The 16322-nt window shown below is 43.4% G+C and overlaps 2 protein-coding genes across 4 annotated transcripts in view; one reads left to right on the plus strand and one right to left on the minus strand.

The window, feature by feature from the left end:
- Nucleotides 1-16322, minus strand: part of SLC5A10 (solute carrier family 5 member 10) — a 176147-nt gene that overhangs the window by 73710 nt on the left and 86115 nt on the right. The window lies entirely within an intron of this gene.
- Nucleotides 1-16322, plus strand: part of FAM83G (family with sequence similarity 83 member G) — a 58900-nt gene that overhangs the window by 26331 nt on the left and 16247 nt on the right. For both annotated transcript variants that reach the window (XM_072596854.1, XM_072596855.1), the window contains exon 3: nucleotides 5540-5707. In XM_072596854.1, the coding sequence (XP_072452955.1) occupies nucleotides 5540-5707 (168 nt within the window). The remainder of the gene's footprint in view (nucleotides 1-5539; nucleotides 5708-16322) is intronic.

Raw genomic sequence — 16322 nt, forward strand, 5'->3', positions numbered from 1 at the left:
TTTCAGGGTCTCTTTACACACATAGTGCCGTATTGAGTGTCATACATCCTAATACGTTTGGATAGACCTGACCTCTTGCCCTTTGAGAATTTCTTGTCTAAAAAGGAAATCCTGCTGTGATTCGTGCTCGCAAAGTCATCCTCAAAGATTGAGTGGGTGGGTGTCTTGGGTATGAAATCATGGGAAGTTTTGATAAATATTTTAAAAGGGGATCTAGGTGAAAGCCAGGCTTTAAATATTCCGCATCCTCCTGTGTTAACATAGTATATGCTAGAGTGGGAAGGAAGGTTACCTAATTCAAATCCATCTTTGGAACTGAGACCCAGAAGTACAGTGACTTGCACTTAGTGACTTTCCTTCTTGAAGAGGACCATGATATCACACAAGGGATGCCATGACTTGCAAGTGAATTGGACTTAAGTGAAGGAAGGCTGTGCAAAGTCATCAGCCTCACTTTCCTCCGAAGCTACCTGGGTCCAGTGGCAAGATACAGATCAGGATAACTGGAGCTGGCCCCCCAGGGTCATAGTTATTTGTTGAGGCAAAATTGGAACAAATATGTCCTCAGTCTCTCTGGAGGGCTCTCCCCACTTGCTGAGCCCCCCTTGGGGAAGCCAAGTTTGGTGGCAAAATACTGACATGTCTCGGCGGCTACACTCAACCCAAACTGGGGTGAGGACCAACCTGTAAGGGCCTGCTCCCTGGGACAATGTACCCCTATGCTGAGGCCCAGGTGAGCTCATTGCAGAGAGCGTGCAAACACACCCAAGAGCAGGCTGCAGTCTTTGTGGCCCAGAGCGATGGATGGGAGGGGTGGTTAGACAGCAAGCAGCCTTATTGGGCTGGGCTTGGGAAGGGGATGGGGAAAGGAAAAAAGGAGGGAGGAGGTAAGATTGTGGGTCTTGAATGGAGTAGTCATGTGGCAACCCACAGTTATGAGTCTTCCACATGCACCTCTGGCCAGAAGAATAATTCACAGCCTTTCTGTGTGGTCTGTTGAAGGGGAAGGATAGGAAGCAGGTGGTATGTTCCTTGTCACCAAGCTTCAGGTAAAGGTGTGACCCACACTGTCACCAAGCTGAAGATAAATACTTAAGCCAGTTGGAAGGGTAGCTATCACACAGGGTCATCAAACAAGTTGGAAGTTAACTTTGTTATTATCTGTTTACGTGGCACAAAGTAACAATAATTCCCGTGATCCAATGCCAGAGCCTCACCTTGCTCACTGAAGTCAGCTAAGCAGACAACAGCCAGTTCTTCAGGTGTTTTGTGGCTGAAATGGAATCAACTTAAGAAGTAGATACTGACCCATGGAAGTAGAGAGATAATTCTCAGCATCCCTGAAAGTGTCTGATATTTGTGGCTGAGATTTGGCACTCAGGCCCTCATCCCCGCTTTTTGTAACCCCTGCTTTCCCCCATTTTTCTCAGGATCTAAGCTCAGAGTCTTAAGAGAGCATCTGAACCCCTCATTTGACAAATAAGTCAGTTGGGATTCAGAGAAACTCAGCTATACCTCAAGGTCACACAGATAGTAACTTTCAAAGTTTTGTAGCTTTAGAACTGAAAAGGACATCTCATTCAACCCCTTCATTTTGTAAGAATTTGAGTCCAGGTCCTCTTGACTCTAAACCTAGTGCTTTACCTTTCCCCAGACCTAACAGAGTAGCAGAACCAGATCTAGAGCTCAAGTCTCTCCTCTCCCTACCCAAAGCACAGTACCTAGCACCTAGTTAAGCACTTAAAAATAACACTTGTCTTTGCATACATGCTGATTGTGTTGGGAACTTGTACCTTTTACATAAAAGGCTTCTCTTTTTACTCCTTCTAGAGCTTTTGCCTCTCCTTGACCAAAATCCTTACAACACAAAGAAGTTAATCTCTAATGGCAAAATTCTGAAAATTATGATAATGATATTGTGGGGAGCAGAGCCTTCCTTGTACTTCCAGTCATTTCACATTAACAGCCACCTACCTTTTCCATGCATAAGACTGGATTTTTCTCCTTATCAGTTAGGAAACTGAAGCAAGTGACCCCTGTGCTCTGATAATAATAAAAATTTACAAAATAATAACAATAGCTAGCATTTATATAGCTCTGAAGGCCTTTTACAAATATTATATCATTTTATCCACGCAACAGCCCTAGGAGGTAGGTGCTATTGTTATCCCCAGTTTACAGATGAGGAAACTGAGGAAGACAGAAGTTAAGTGACTTGCCCAGGGTCAGACAGCTGATGAATGTCTAAGGTTAGATTTGAACTCTGGTCTTTTTAACTCAAGGTCCAGCACTTTCATCTGTGTTATTCTTTGTACAATTCTGGATGGTGATCAATGTAGTTTGCTCTGAGCCAAATTTAGTGGCAAATGTCGTAGAAGGGGAAAGCAACTCACTTCTTCCTGGGCCTCAGGGTCCCCATTTCTAAAATGAGATGCTCTTCAAGGTTCTTTCCAGCTCTAAAATGATGCTTTACAATCCTAAGAAAATAGAACACAGTCCTTACTTTCAAGAAATTTCTAATCTAGTCAAGGATACAGAACCAAGAGGCAGTGTGGTGCAGTGGAGAGAGTGCTAAATTTGGCATCGGAATGACCTCAGGATTCTATGCTAACTCTGCTCCTTACTCATTTGTGTGACCACAGGCAAGTCACTTAATCTCAGTGGGCCTCAGTTTTCTCATCTGTAAAGTGAGGAGGTTGGACTAACCTTTAAGGTCCCCTTTTAGCTCTGCCTATTATTCTATTAATTAAGAAAGCACCTTGTGCTAAAATTTATGGTCCTGACTTTAAGTTCAGGAGCATTCAGAGAAAGGAGAGATTTATGTGGACTGGTGTAAGGAGAAGGTTTTGTGAAGCATGTGGCCCAAGAAGCATCACTCTTGGAACGCTGTGACTTGTAGCCTCTGTTGTGACTGGGTTTATAGAGTCCTAGAATCTTAAGTGTTAGAAAGAATCTCAGAGAATATAAATGACCTAGTCCCTCCAAGTTCTGTCCTTTGGCCCTTGTTTCCTCACCCTTGCTATTCTCTACATTCTTGGTGTTTTCCTTGGCTCCCATGATTCTTTTTCAGTTGACTCCCAAATCTTTATCTCTACCCTCAACTTGCCCCCAGATCTGCAGTTCAGAAGCTCTCACGGCCTACTAAATATCTCTATCTGGATGTTCCATAAACCCTTTAAACTCAAGGCTGGGGCTAGGGACTAAATCTGATTTCACTGGCTTAGGAAATTCCCAGATAAGGATATTCCCTCCACCAATCCTGATCAACACCTTCTTTGTAAGTTGCAGCTTTAGAGAGCTACCTAGAACTTAGAACTGTGTGAACTAAGGGGCTTTCTTAGGATTTCACAGCCAGTCAGAGGTGGGGCTCAGATGATTAACTGACTGATGGCAGAGCCTGAGTAGGAATAGTCTCTCTTACTACTCTGTGTCACCTCTTCTCCCTCACAAAGCAGAAAACTCTCTCTGGAACAGGGGTTCTTAACCAGGGGTCCATGAATTTGTTTTTGGTAATATTTTGATAGCTATTTCAGTAGAATTGATTTCCTTTGTAATACTAAGTATTTTATTTTATGAATTTAACATCATTCTGAGAAGTCTGTAGGCTCTGCCAGACTGCCAAAGGGGTCCAGGACACACAAAAAGGTTAAGAATCCCTGTTCTAGTCAAACCTTCTTGATTTACAGAGTATGAAACTGAGGCTCAGATAAGGAAAGGCAGTTTCCTGGGCTCACATAGTGAGCTAGTAATTGAACCAGGACTAAAATTCAAGTTTCCTGACTTCCAGCACAGAGCCTTTGATCCCCTAATTAATCGACTGACTAGTGAACCTCTGAAGGGGAAGCTAAGGAAAATCATCATTCCCAGCTGAACTCAGAGTGGAAGAATGTGAATATTGGGCTCTTTCAGATTGCTCACACCAAGTGTGGGGTTCAAGAAATCCTTGATGAAGAGTGGATTTTCAAGCCTCCAACAAGTTTAGAAGTCTTACAAAGGGGGAATGAGGAAACTAGGCTGGGAGCCACCGGGAAATAAATAGACTTTGAGTTTGTCTTGTGGAAGCCAAACCCCATCATAAGCTCAGAGGTAACAAGTTGTTTGTTCTTCCTGCCACAAGTCCAAAGGCCACAGTGTCTGCTCTTGCTGAGATGGCAGGAGAGCTCAGAGGGCAGACGAACCTGAATGGTAAAACCAGCAGCCCAGAATTACCCAGCCTTTGGTCAGGTCACCCCCAAGCAAGAATCCATGGGCTGAACCAGAAAGGATCAGGCATCTTCCAGCCAGGTGTTAGGACTGTCAAGTTAGGCAAGTTACCTAGCCAGAGTACTTCTTGTACACATTTCTTTTTAATACAAGCACATATTTTTAATGCTAGAAAATTCTGTTCTCTATGGCATCATGATGGTTTATAATGAGACGGTGCATTATCTGACGGTGAAGGCTCAAAGCCTTCAGTATGTTACCAAAACCAAGGGGTCCAACTTTCAAAATTCAAACATGAAAATGTCCTATTCCACCTCTTCTGTTCCTCAGACCATTTATTGAGATAGCCTCAGCCCTTGGTACAGAAAAAGGCTCTCCCTCTTCTCCCAGGATCCTCACCAGAGGATCGCTGCTTAGGCTCCCCAGAATCAGTCTTTAGTTGAGCTCTATTATTTGCTGGGTGACCTCAGGCAAGTGAATGCCCCCATTCTGGTCTTTGTTTAGTGAAGCATACCTCTCTCTTTGTGACAGGGAGGAGGGAACTATAGGGAGGGGGGGGGGGGTGGGGTCGGAATGTAAACATTGTCAGGGTAACAGCTGTTTTTTGCTTGTTTTTCTTTGTTACCAAAAAAAAAGTTTCCCGAAATTACAATGATATAACAATGCATCAGCAGTATAAACACTGTCAGATGTGTTCACTGTGTAACAGCTGTTTTTTGGTTGTTTTTCTTTGTTGCTAAAAAAAATAAGTTTCCAGAAATTTCAATGATATAACAGAACGTATCAACAAAACTTGTCTAACAAATATTAAAATAGGCATGGTCTTGTCTGCTTATAATTTCTGCTGCTGGAGGAGGTTGAGGCTGGTAGTTCTAGGAGTTCTGAACTGTATTAAGGCTACCAGGAACACACTGAAGTTCAGCACTAATATGGTCAGCCTCTGGGATCAGAGGGCTACCAGGTTGCTTTAAAAGGAATGAACCAGACCAGAGTGGAAACAATGGAGCAGGGTAAAGCTTCCATAGTGATCATCATCAGGATAGAGCCTGTGGGTAGCAGGAGACCCAATCTCAAAAATAACAAAATAAAATAAATTTGGGGGACTTTTAGGTTATTTCTAAGGTTCTTTTTCAGCCCTGACATTTTGATCCTGTTCCCTACACCTAAGAACTTCTGGGGAAACTAGTTACAGTTAAGGTAGTAAGGTAGGATAGAAGGCCCTGGCCGAGGGCACATTCTGAAAGTCGCACCAACTCTAACAGGTTTGGGCAGATTGGGATTCACTTGTTCTTTGAGCAGGTTGGGGGTCTTACTCTCTTGGCCTCTGCCCTGACAGGTGATTGCTGTGGTCATGGACATGTTCACAGACGTTGACATCTTCAAGGACCTGCTGGATGCTGGCTTTAAGAGGAAGGTGGCTGTGTATATTATTGTGGATGAGGCCAATGTGAAGTATTTCTTGCACATGTGTGAGCGGGCCCAGATGCATACAGGACACCTTAAGGTAAGGCTACCTTTCCATGCTGGAGTGCAGCATCTTGACCAGAGGCTGAAGAACTTCACTTGCAAGTGATAGTCAAAGAATATTAATTCACTGCCTCCTATCTATACCTGGTTATAAGGAGGATATAAAGACATGTAAGACATTGCCCCTGGTCTCAAGGGCCTTCCAGGAAGGTTGTGAATGTGAGATTCCCACGTGTGGAAAGGATAACCAACATCCAGGCAGTGAGTGAGAGGGAAGGGTAGAAGAGCTTACAGGAGGGAGATGCCACTGTGAGCTCGGATGAGTAGGATTGGTAGGATTTGAGCTGAGCCTAGAAGTATGCATAGGATTTGGAGAAAAGGAGAAGGATATCGGTGCAAAGACAGGGAGCAGCATGAAACAAAATTGATCACTGGGATTTTCAAGAGAACTGAGGCAACTAGCCTACTGGAGTGGAGGGGTTGGAACCAGATGTGGAAGGCCAGGCTAAGGAGTGTGGAAAGAGGCAGTGTTATGTAATGGAAAGCACATTGGCATCAGATTACTAAGGTTCTAGTTGGAATTTTGCTGCTAATTGCATACATGACCTTGAACAGATCACTTTCATTGCCTGAGATTACATTTGTATCTCTATAAAAATGAAGTTTGAACTAGATTACCTTTTAGCTTCTTTCCAGCTGGAACATTTTATTCTTTTGTTATTTTCTCCTGTAAGCAATGGTGAGAAATCAGTCATATTTTTATTAAGTCCCTGGTATATGCCAGGGTGTGTGTGTGTGTGGTGGGGGGGAGTCTGGCAGAAGGAAAAAAAGCCCTGGGAAATGAAAAGGGAAGGAGGAACTCTTTCCAGCAAGTCTCACAGAAGGGCCTAGATACTAATCAGAATGCCAGAACTTTGAATTCATTAACCTGAATAGCCCCAAAAGCATGAACAAGGATTCAGAAATAGGAGAGACTCCAGACATACCTGGTTAACAAGCTACCAAGCTCCAACGCCTGTAATTTAAGTGCATTTTTCCAAGTGTGATTTTTTTCCCCCCACTCCCAAGCCTGAGCCCTTTCAAGTGGCTTAAGTGAAGCAGGAGAGGATATTTCTTCTGAGTTTGCAGATTCCATTGTGCTTGGATCTGACCTGCTGGGAGACTGGCTTGTTGTGATTCCCTGGCTTTATGCCTTCTGACCCCAATGCCTGTCCTCCATATAATTAACAAAAGGAATAAAATATGAAAGCTGTAAGACAGTCATATAGAGACTGTTGGATCCAGCTTTGTCATTGTATGGATGAGGAAACTGAACTACCAAAGAATCATCTTGGTGTAGTGGAAAAACCAGTGACCTGAGCATTAGGAAGCCTGGCATCTTGTCCTGGCTTTGTCATTAACTCATTGAATGACCTTACTCAGGTCACATCATCTCTCTAGGTCACAAGTTTCTCCATCTCAAAAAGTCAAGGGGTCAACAGAATTAGCGCTGAAGTCCCTAAAAATATTCTGTGATTCTATTCTAAGTCATTAACCCAGGGCCACATAGCTAAATGTTGCTATTAATTATATTATTTTAACAATAATTTATCACAAATTACGTTGTAACTAATGGCTGTCATCTACATAATCCTTTAAGGTTTACAAAGCTATTTCCACTCATTTCATTTGAGGCTCACAACAGTCTTGTGAGCTAGATAATGTAAGTATTATTATCCCCATTTTACATAGTCTAGAATGAAGCCTGTGAATTGGAGAGGGTGAGTTAGACAGGGTGAGAGAAGAGGAAAGCATCTTTGTCTAGAAAGTCCTTCCGAGGACAGCAAGGAAGAGCTTTGGCCATGAGTGAGAAGAGGGATTCTGACTGAGTGAGAGAGTCATCATCTCTGTATCATTCATGAGGGCAGGCTAGAAAGTGTTACTACTCTGCTTCTAGACCAGTTCAGTTCAACAAGCACTTAGAATATATGTCAGTCACCTTGTTAGAGATTAGAGGTGCAAAGAGACCATGGCTTTGCTCTCAAGGAGTCCCATTATTTTTTTTAGAACATCTTCAGGGTTTTCCAAAGATCCTGTAGGATTGGTGGTTTAAGTGGTCTGGGTGTGAGCTGTGGGCACTTTATAAAGGGCTTTTGTAATAGTTTTTTGTTTGTTTACTTTGCTCAAATGGATAACTCTGTCCCTCACCACTCCATCTCCTGTGCCCGTCAGAGCACCCTGCAATAGTTTGTAAATTTTCTTTTTTCCCTCTGACCTCAGAAGTCTAGGCGGTGAGATTTCACAGAGAATAGAGCACTGGAGCTGGAGTCAAGAAGACCGGAGTTGAAACCTGGCCTCAGACACTTATTAGCTATGTGACCCTGGGCACTTAACCTCTGTTTGCCTCAGTTTCCTCAACTAGAAAAATGGGGAAATATTAGCACTTACTTCCCAGGGTTATTGGGAGGATAAAATGAGATATTTGTAAAATGTTTTGCAAACCTTAAAGCACTATAAATGCTAGCTATTATCATTATTATTAGCCATAACTTATAATCAGTGCAACTAAGGGAGGGTTCTATAATAAGGAAAACTTTATTACATTATAAAAACATCTGTGAGCCCCTTCTAACTCCAGAAGAGCCAGATTTAAGGTGTAACTCAGAGAGAATGTTCTAGCCCTGATTTCATAAACCTGGCATGGCACCCCTGTTCAAGGCTCCTCATCCTACCCCTATCTGACCTGATCTTTCCTTGTCTTCTCTTGAAGACACAGGCTCTGAGAGCCAGCAGAGCCAGGAGGAGAACCTGCTCTGGGTCCCAGACTGCTGCACTATATAGTCTTATACTACAGTGGCTCCTCGGTGCACGAGAGAGTTACTAGGAGTTGATTTCTCCTCACATCTCATCCCCGGCCCCAAACAGTCTGCCATTCATCCTCAAGCTCCTACAGGCTCAGCTCCTGTGAGCTGTCACCTCTATCTGAGGCCCTCTGACTACCCTGCTCCAAGCTGGCCAGCTCCTAGGCCCCTCCCTTCCCCCAGGTGGGCAGAGGCAGGAGCTTGTCCTGAAGAGGCATTTCCTTGCGATTTCCTCTCTTGGTAATCCCTTGGCTATTCCCTATTCTCCTTCGTTAAGCAAGTCTGTATCATGCGCTTGGGTGTGGTGGGGGATTCAAGAAATCAGGGGGGCCTAGCCCACAGAAGCTTCTGATCTAATCAGGGGTGAAGGGGAGGGAAGGAACAAAATATACTCATGAAGAAAAAAAAGGACACGAAAGATTGTACATGATGAAATGCTGAAGAGGGTGGCAGTAAGTAAATAGAAATGGGTGTTGCAAGAGGAAGTAGGGTTTGACTTGGGACCTAAAGGACAAGTAACATTTAGATAGGTGGTGAGGACATTCCAGGCAAGGGGAACCACATGAAGGGCATGCATGTGTGCTGGAGGACAGTGAGATTGGCCGAGTGGGAGAAGAGGGATCAAGACGGAAGAATTCAGTCTGGGGAATCTGGATTTTATCCCGTAGGTGGTGGGGAAGTAGGGGAGGTACATGCTTATCCCTAGCTCTGGCTCAGGGAAACAGCTGCTGTCAGTTCATCCGCAGGATGTTGACAATAAAGACTGATAGTAACCTTTTCTGAGAAATGCTTCCTGAGTTTTCTGTCCTTGGCTGAAGGGCAATTGTGAACTCTAGAAGGGAGGGTGGGTAGGAGAAATGTGTGAGGCCATGCCCACTGAAGGGCTGTAGCAGTATTGGCCCATCCTGGACGATGCAATTGTGCTAGCTTTGAACTCTCCTGTGGTAGGACCCCCAACAAGTAACCTGGGAAACTGACCCTTTGTAAGCCAAAGAAGAACAGCCAGTGCTAATGACTTACTACTACCGGACAATTCCCACCTTTTCTGTTTCTGACCTAGGGCAGTCAAATTATTCCTGAGTCAAAATTTTCAATACTTTTGAGATGAAAGTTAGGAGAATTTAGTAGTCCCCTAATCCCTGTTATGTCTTCAGAGACACAGTAGAAAGAAAGATTGCTAGACTTGGAGTGAAGAGACCTGGGTTAGAATGCTGCCTCAGGAATTTAGCTATGGGACCTTAGAAAAAGAATTTCACTTTTTTGGAGTTTTAGTTTCCCTATTTTTGAAATGGGTAAAAATTTGTGTACTGCATTCCTTAAGTGTTGTTATGAGAAAAGTACTTTAAAACTTTATGTAATTGGGGGTTATTATCGTTATCAGTAAATTGTCATAATCCCTCTAGGAGGTAGACTGGGCTGGGATTATCATCCCTATTTTACAAATGATGAAATTGAAACCCAGAAAGGGTGACTTTTCTGAGGTCACCAAGACTAGAATCTAAGGCCCAAGTTGCTGTGAATCCCTGAAGGTCTGAAGTAATCCTCTGTAACTTGGCTCATACACAGAACCTTCAGCCTGGTCTCTATTTTGGTACTGTCTGGTTGAGTTCCCCAGTTTTGCCTGCCATGGGTAAGTTTCAGTATATGGTTTATGGGCTCTGTTATGGAAGGGCCATAGTTTCCTAATAACTGTCCCCAAGAATGTGTCCGAGACCAGGTGGAGCCCAGCTGTCTGGGAGCCTGCCATCAGAGACAGGAGCTGCCAGTAACTTGACTGGTTAAAACAAAACAAAAAACCAACTCAACTTTATACAGCTAAACTAGAAAAACTGGTAACTGTCCAATTCAGAGAGAAATTCCTAGGTCCTGATGGTGACTACATAGTTCCGATTTCTTTTTACTTTAGTAGTCATGGAAACAAGAATGTCCCTGCAGAGCAATCAGACCACCCTGTTGTTCAGACTGACAGTGTAACCCATCATGTCTGCTCTTGGGCCTGGCCCTAAGGACATTTACTTTCTGAACTCCTTCCTTTTCTTTCTTTGGTACGCTGTTGAGGATAGCACTCATCTGGATTCTTCCAGTTCTGCTCTCTTGACTTTGGTGCTGCCTCCTAAGCAAAGCTAGCCTGACTTCGAACTCTTTCAGCAAAAGCAGATTGTGACCAAATCCTCTAGCATCCCATTGGATCCATCACTACCATGCTGCAACATCCCCAAACATCTCTTCTTCCTCTGACTTCTTAATAGGGGTTATCCTAGAATTTAAAGCTGAATGAGATGCTGAGAAACCATCTTTCCCAACCCCCTCATTTAAAGAAGAGGAAGCAGAAACCCAGAAAAATTCTTTCTTTGTAAGCCAAGCCTCAAGGTCTTCACCTCTCCCAAACATTCTGTTTCACTCATTCTCCTGTTTCTTTGGGCTTCCTTTTGTCTCTCTCTGGCTCCCTTCCCCTAAGACACTATCATCTCCAGAATCTTAGACTTCTAGAACCAAAAGATCTCCTAGATAACATCTAGTTCAATCCTTATGGCTTTATTGCAGAGAAAACCAAGACCCAAAGTACCATGCAGTGAACTAGTGTCAGGGTTAGGACCCAAGCATCCTGACTTCTAGACCACAGTTCTTTTTTTATCTCCCCTTGTTATTTGTGCTTCCCTTCTGCTGAGTTCTGTAAGGGAAAATAAGACTATGCCAGAAGTGCTTCTGAGTGCTGAGGCATGTGTGAGGACAGAGGAACTAGAAGGTTGTCAGCTGCTGTCAATGGTTCAGACCATTTCTGAAACAGTGGAACCCCCTGAGGAGCCATGAGGCCAACCTGGCCACAGAAACAAGGAACACTGGCATCATCTTCCTTCTGTCTGCATAGCACCTTTAATCACATTGATATTCTTCCCAATTGAGCAGGCATTTAATAAACATCTACTATGCGCCAAGCATAGTGCTAAGAGCTGGGAAGACAGAGATAAAAATGAAAACCATTACTGCTCTTGAGGAGTTGACTATCAACCTGCCACCTGCTTCTGCTCTTTGTAGACATTGCAACAAGGAGCTCCCTCAGATAGTGGTCTTTTTTTCTGTCTCTGGTCTCATTTCCAGCATGTGGTCCCTTTGATGCAATTATACTTGGTACCCTCAAAGAGCAAATATCACCTATGCACCCATAATAAAGAATGAGTCCCTTCCCCCACAGGGCGATGATAAGAGTCTAGTTACAGAATCATGCCACGTGATGCCCTGGCTCAGGATCCATAACATTAAATCAGGGCCCAGCAGGTTTGGCTTATCTATTGCCAGCCCAGATTGTGGTCTTGAGAAGGCATTGTGCCCAGGGTCAATTATGTGTCATGCAAGATATGCAAACTCACTTCCCCCAGTTGTCATGCAGCCGTTTCTCAGTTGTGTCTCTTTGTGACCTTATTTTTTCTTGGCAAAGATATTGGAGTGCTTTGCTGTTTTCTCCTCTAGCTCATTTTACAGATGAGGAAACTGAGGCAAATAGGGTTAAGTGACTTGCCCAGGGTCACACATCAAATACGTCTCTGAAGCCATATTTGAACTCAGGAAGAGGAGTCTTCCTGACTCTAGGCCTGGCATTCTTCACTGTGCCACTTAGCTGTCCCACTTCCCCCAAATCCAGTCTGTTTTGTTTCTTAGCTACTTGACCTTTGAAAACTCACTTAGCCTTTCTGAGCTTAAGTTTCCCCATTTGACAAGGGGAGCTAACAGTTCCAGCCTTGTCTCCTGGCAGGGGTCTTGTGAGAAACAAATGGAGTGAACGGGGTGCCAGCTTTTTATAAATTGTAAACTGTATGAGTGTGAGGTCATATGATGATAATAACGATGATGATGGTGGTGCCAGGGATACTCCCTGTCCTTGGAAGAAGGAACAAAAATGGGGACAGCAGCATGAATGGCTAGATGCTTTTCCCCAGAGCCAAGACCATCTCTTGAAACAAAATCATCCAGGCTTTGATGAATGATAGTCTGGCCATTGTACGTCCTGCTCTGAGGGAACAGTTAGTCTCCAGCTTCAGTCATCTGCTCTTTCCTGCCTAGTTGTTCCAGTCAAAAACAAAACAAAACAAAACAAAAAAAAACCTTTTCAGCCCAGATTTCTATTGTGTCCCAGTTTCAAGTTCCCAGTGTTCTCTAGAGAGATGTCAGGTGAGGGAGAGGAGATTTGCCTTCTGATTCCAAGTTCATCTAGTTGGGACCCTGAGAAGACAAAGTGGGAGGGAACCATGGGCAGCATGTGGAGGGAATTGGATGGTCTCTCCTCATTATCTTCAGTGGATTCGTCATCCCTTTCATGCCGTACAGATTTCTGCTCTCTGTCATAGTAAGCAACAAGACAAGCAGAGAGCCTTATGTCTCCCACTGTGTGCCCCCTAAAACCTGGACAGAGCTTTGCATAATGAGGTACTGAGTAAAAGAGCTTTGGCAGAAATAATTGGCACCAGGGGAACTCTATCCAGTATTAATTCAAAATCTCTCAGCCTGCACATGTTAATAGGAACCTAACTTGCAGAGAAGACATCCTTTTCAAAAGTGTTTCTCTTTGTCAATGTCCCCCTAATATATGGTCACTAGAGTTAATCCTGATGCCTATATCAAACCATAACTCCTCTTGTCTGCTTTTCCTAGATTCACAGGAATATACAGGTCTTCGGTTTCTCTTCAGGAACAATACCCTAGCTTTCTTTTCAGATAGTTGGTAAAATTTATTAAGTATAGGCTAGACACTGAGGATACAAAGAAAAAGCAAAAAACAGCTTCTGCCCTCAAGAAGCTGACATTTTAACAGGGGAGATGCTATCCACATAAAAAGGCACATAAAAGTTAAGACATGGAGAAGATGCACATTAACCTTAGATGAAAAGGCAGAGTCAGTTTGGAGGACTGGGAAAAAGGCCTCATGTGAAAAGTTGGATTTGATCTAAGTCATCCAAGAAAGTCAGGGTGAAGCTGAGGAGGGAAAACATCCCATAATAGGAATCAGTATGTACTAAGTCACAAAGATGGAGTGTTATTTAAGGAACACCAAGGTGACCGTATGGCAGAACTGAAGAATTCATGGAGGAAAGTTACATATAAGTAGTAGTAAGATAGTAAGTGCCAAGTAAGATAGGAAGGTTCCAAGTTGTGAAGAACTTTAAATACCAAACACAGGAGGTTATATTTCATCTTGGAAGCAATAGGGAGCCAACAGAGTTTGAGTTGGGAGTGGAGAGAGGGAGGGGTGACAAAGTGGTAACATGGTCAGATCCATGCTGTAAGAGAACCATTTTGGTAGCTGGGTGGAAGGTAGACTAGAATGAGGAGATTCTTGAGGCAAGAAGACCAATTAGAAGGCTATTGTAATAGTTTAGCTGAGAGGTCATAAGAGATAGTGATATATAGTGATAGCTATGTAAGTGGAGAAAAGTGGTTTCTTCTTTTAAAAACTTTTTTAACTTTTTATTTTTGGAGGTAATTGGGGTTAAGTGACTTGCCCAGGGTCACACAGCTAGTAAGCATCTGAGGCCAAATTTGAACTCAGGTCCTCCTGATTTCACTGCACGTGATCTATCCACCGCACCACCTAACTGCCTCCTGATATGGTTTCTTTAAACAAAAGTTCTAGGTGGGACCTAAAGGCCTAGGAAGAATTATAATCTCCTCCACTGTCCCCCCCCTCACCTTCTTGTCATTATTTACGTGTGTCCTCTTTTTTAGATATCTCTAGGACTAGAGATCTAAGTTATTTATAACGGACAGACTCAAGTCAACTTGCCTTCAGAAAGACAGCTTTAAGATTTAAGATTTTCTGAAAATAGTTTACACAGTATGTGTAGATGTATAGATCTATATGAAATCCCTTTGGTAATTTTTATAATCTTGGCTGTGACTTGGGGAAACCACTGACCTAGGCCCTTACCTGTGAAGCCTCAAATCTTTTAAGACGTCCCAACTGGTGAATCTTATGGTAGTTTTTCAGTGAGGTACCACAGTCTCCCTTCACAAGTAGGGAAATCAAAGTATCAACTGGAGAAAGAACTTACCTTGGGTCACGATGTGAACTGAGAAGATAAGGCTATCTGGACTTATAGGTCCTTAATCCTGCGATTCCTGCTAAGTCAGCCTGTCCCCTGTTGAGTTATCCCATCTATACTTTACCTCTGGATCAGATAATATTTTTGAAGTCCTAGGCTGCTTATGACATAGTACTAGGCAAGGAATCTAAAGGAGATGTCAGTTTAGTTGGGTACAAAAAATGTTTGATTAGAAAGCATCCAGGATTGGTCCCTGTTCATACTGGCTCACATTGATCTGGATTCTATAAAAGAATATTGGAGGTTGGCAAATTAACGTAACTCATTCTGGATTTTGGGTTCAAGCATAATTGGCTCAAGCCCTTGATCCAAAGTGATTTAGAGTCCTGACCTAGACCCTCAAATAAAACATGGTCTAAAACTGCGTTACTCAGGCCAAGATTAAGGCTATGTATTTAGCAAACTGGCATTGGAGGTCTGCGTGACCTATCTCTCTTTGTGAGTACTGACTACCTTAGGCGGCCCTGATTAGATAGACCTGTTCATGAGACAACTACATGGAGACAGGAACTCCACCTGTGATCTCACTGATATAAGGAACTCCCAGGGGAGGAAACATCCGTAACAGAGAGTTGCCTAGAGCAGTAGTGTCAAACTCAAATAAAAATGGATCCCAGAAGGCCCTCGTATTGACTTAGAAATCTGTAACGCAACATGATTTATGTTTTGTGTGTTTATTTATTTATTGTTGTTTTATTTATTTTGCTAAATATTTCCCAATTATATTTTAATCTGATTTGGGAGGTTTGGCACCTGTGGCCTAGAGCATTGAAAGTTATCCGACTTGCCCAAGGTCACACACCCCTTGTTTGTGGCAGAGGCAGGTCTTGACTCCAGGTCTCCCTGGCTTTAAAGCCACTAAATATGGTTTTGATAGACAGGGATACAATGGCCTCAAGCTGTTTCTGAGTAGCATGAACACAAGAGGTGTGTAGAAAACACCAGCTGGGAATTAGGCAACCTGGATTTTTCTTCCCAGCCACCAGCAGTTAATGAGAAGCTTTTCTGGGCCCCTGCATACACCTCTGTGCAATTAGATGTGACTGTCAGCCCTGCCTTCTGCCTGATGCAGATGGTTCTACCAGCTCTACCCTTCTAGCCTTGCAGAGGAAGCCGAGGCCCACATAGTCTGATAATTTGGGATCATTAGTAGTTAGAAGGGAGTGGTTCTTGTCACATTTCCATCCTGCCTTTCCCTATCACAAACACCAAGATCTACCTGTGCCCCACCTCCCCCACGGTCCTGAATTCCATTGTCCAATCCAGTGTATCTCATTGCTCCAGAAGGTTAGAATAGGTTAACCATTTGAGATATGTTCTTTCTTTCTTTTTCCCTTTGGAGGGATGGAAGTGTATGTTTGTAAAGGGGAAGACCTTAGCAGAGAGTCAGCTGTTTTTGTCTCTTACGGTTTCCTTGGATACCTGTTGGTTGGGTGCCTTGTCAGTTGATCATTCTATGAATTTTTTCATGGTAGGGGCCCCTCTTTGGAAAGAAATATGGTTTTTTGGTTTGGGGTTTTTTTGTGTATGTGTGTGGTGGAGCTTAACAATACTGCTTTGTACTCCAAGTTTACTTTTTGCCTCCCCTCTCAGAAGCTGGAAGGTTCTGCAGACATTACCTCATTAATGCAGCCAGCCTTATGTGGGGAGAGAAGGTAGGGGAGTGACTGACAGGAGAAGGAAGGCTAAGGAAGAGGGTGCTCCAGAAAGTCCCTCT

This window comes from Notamacropus eugenii, chromosome 3 (genome assembly GCF_028372415.1).
Source record: "Notamacropus eugenii isolate mMacEug1 chromosome 3, mMacEug1.pri_v2, whole genome shotgun sequence".
NCBI lineage: Eukaryota > Metazoa > Chordata > Mammalia > Diprotodontia > Macropodidae > Notamacropus > Notamacropus eugenii.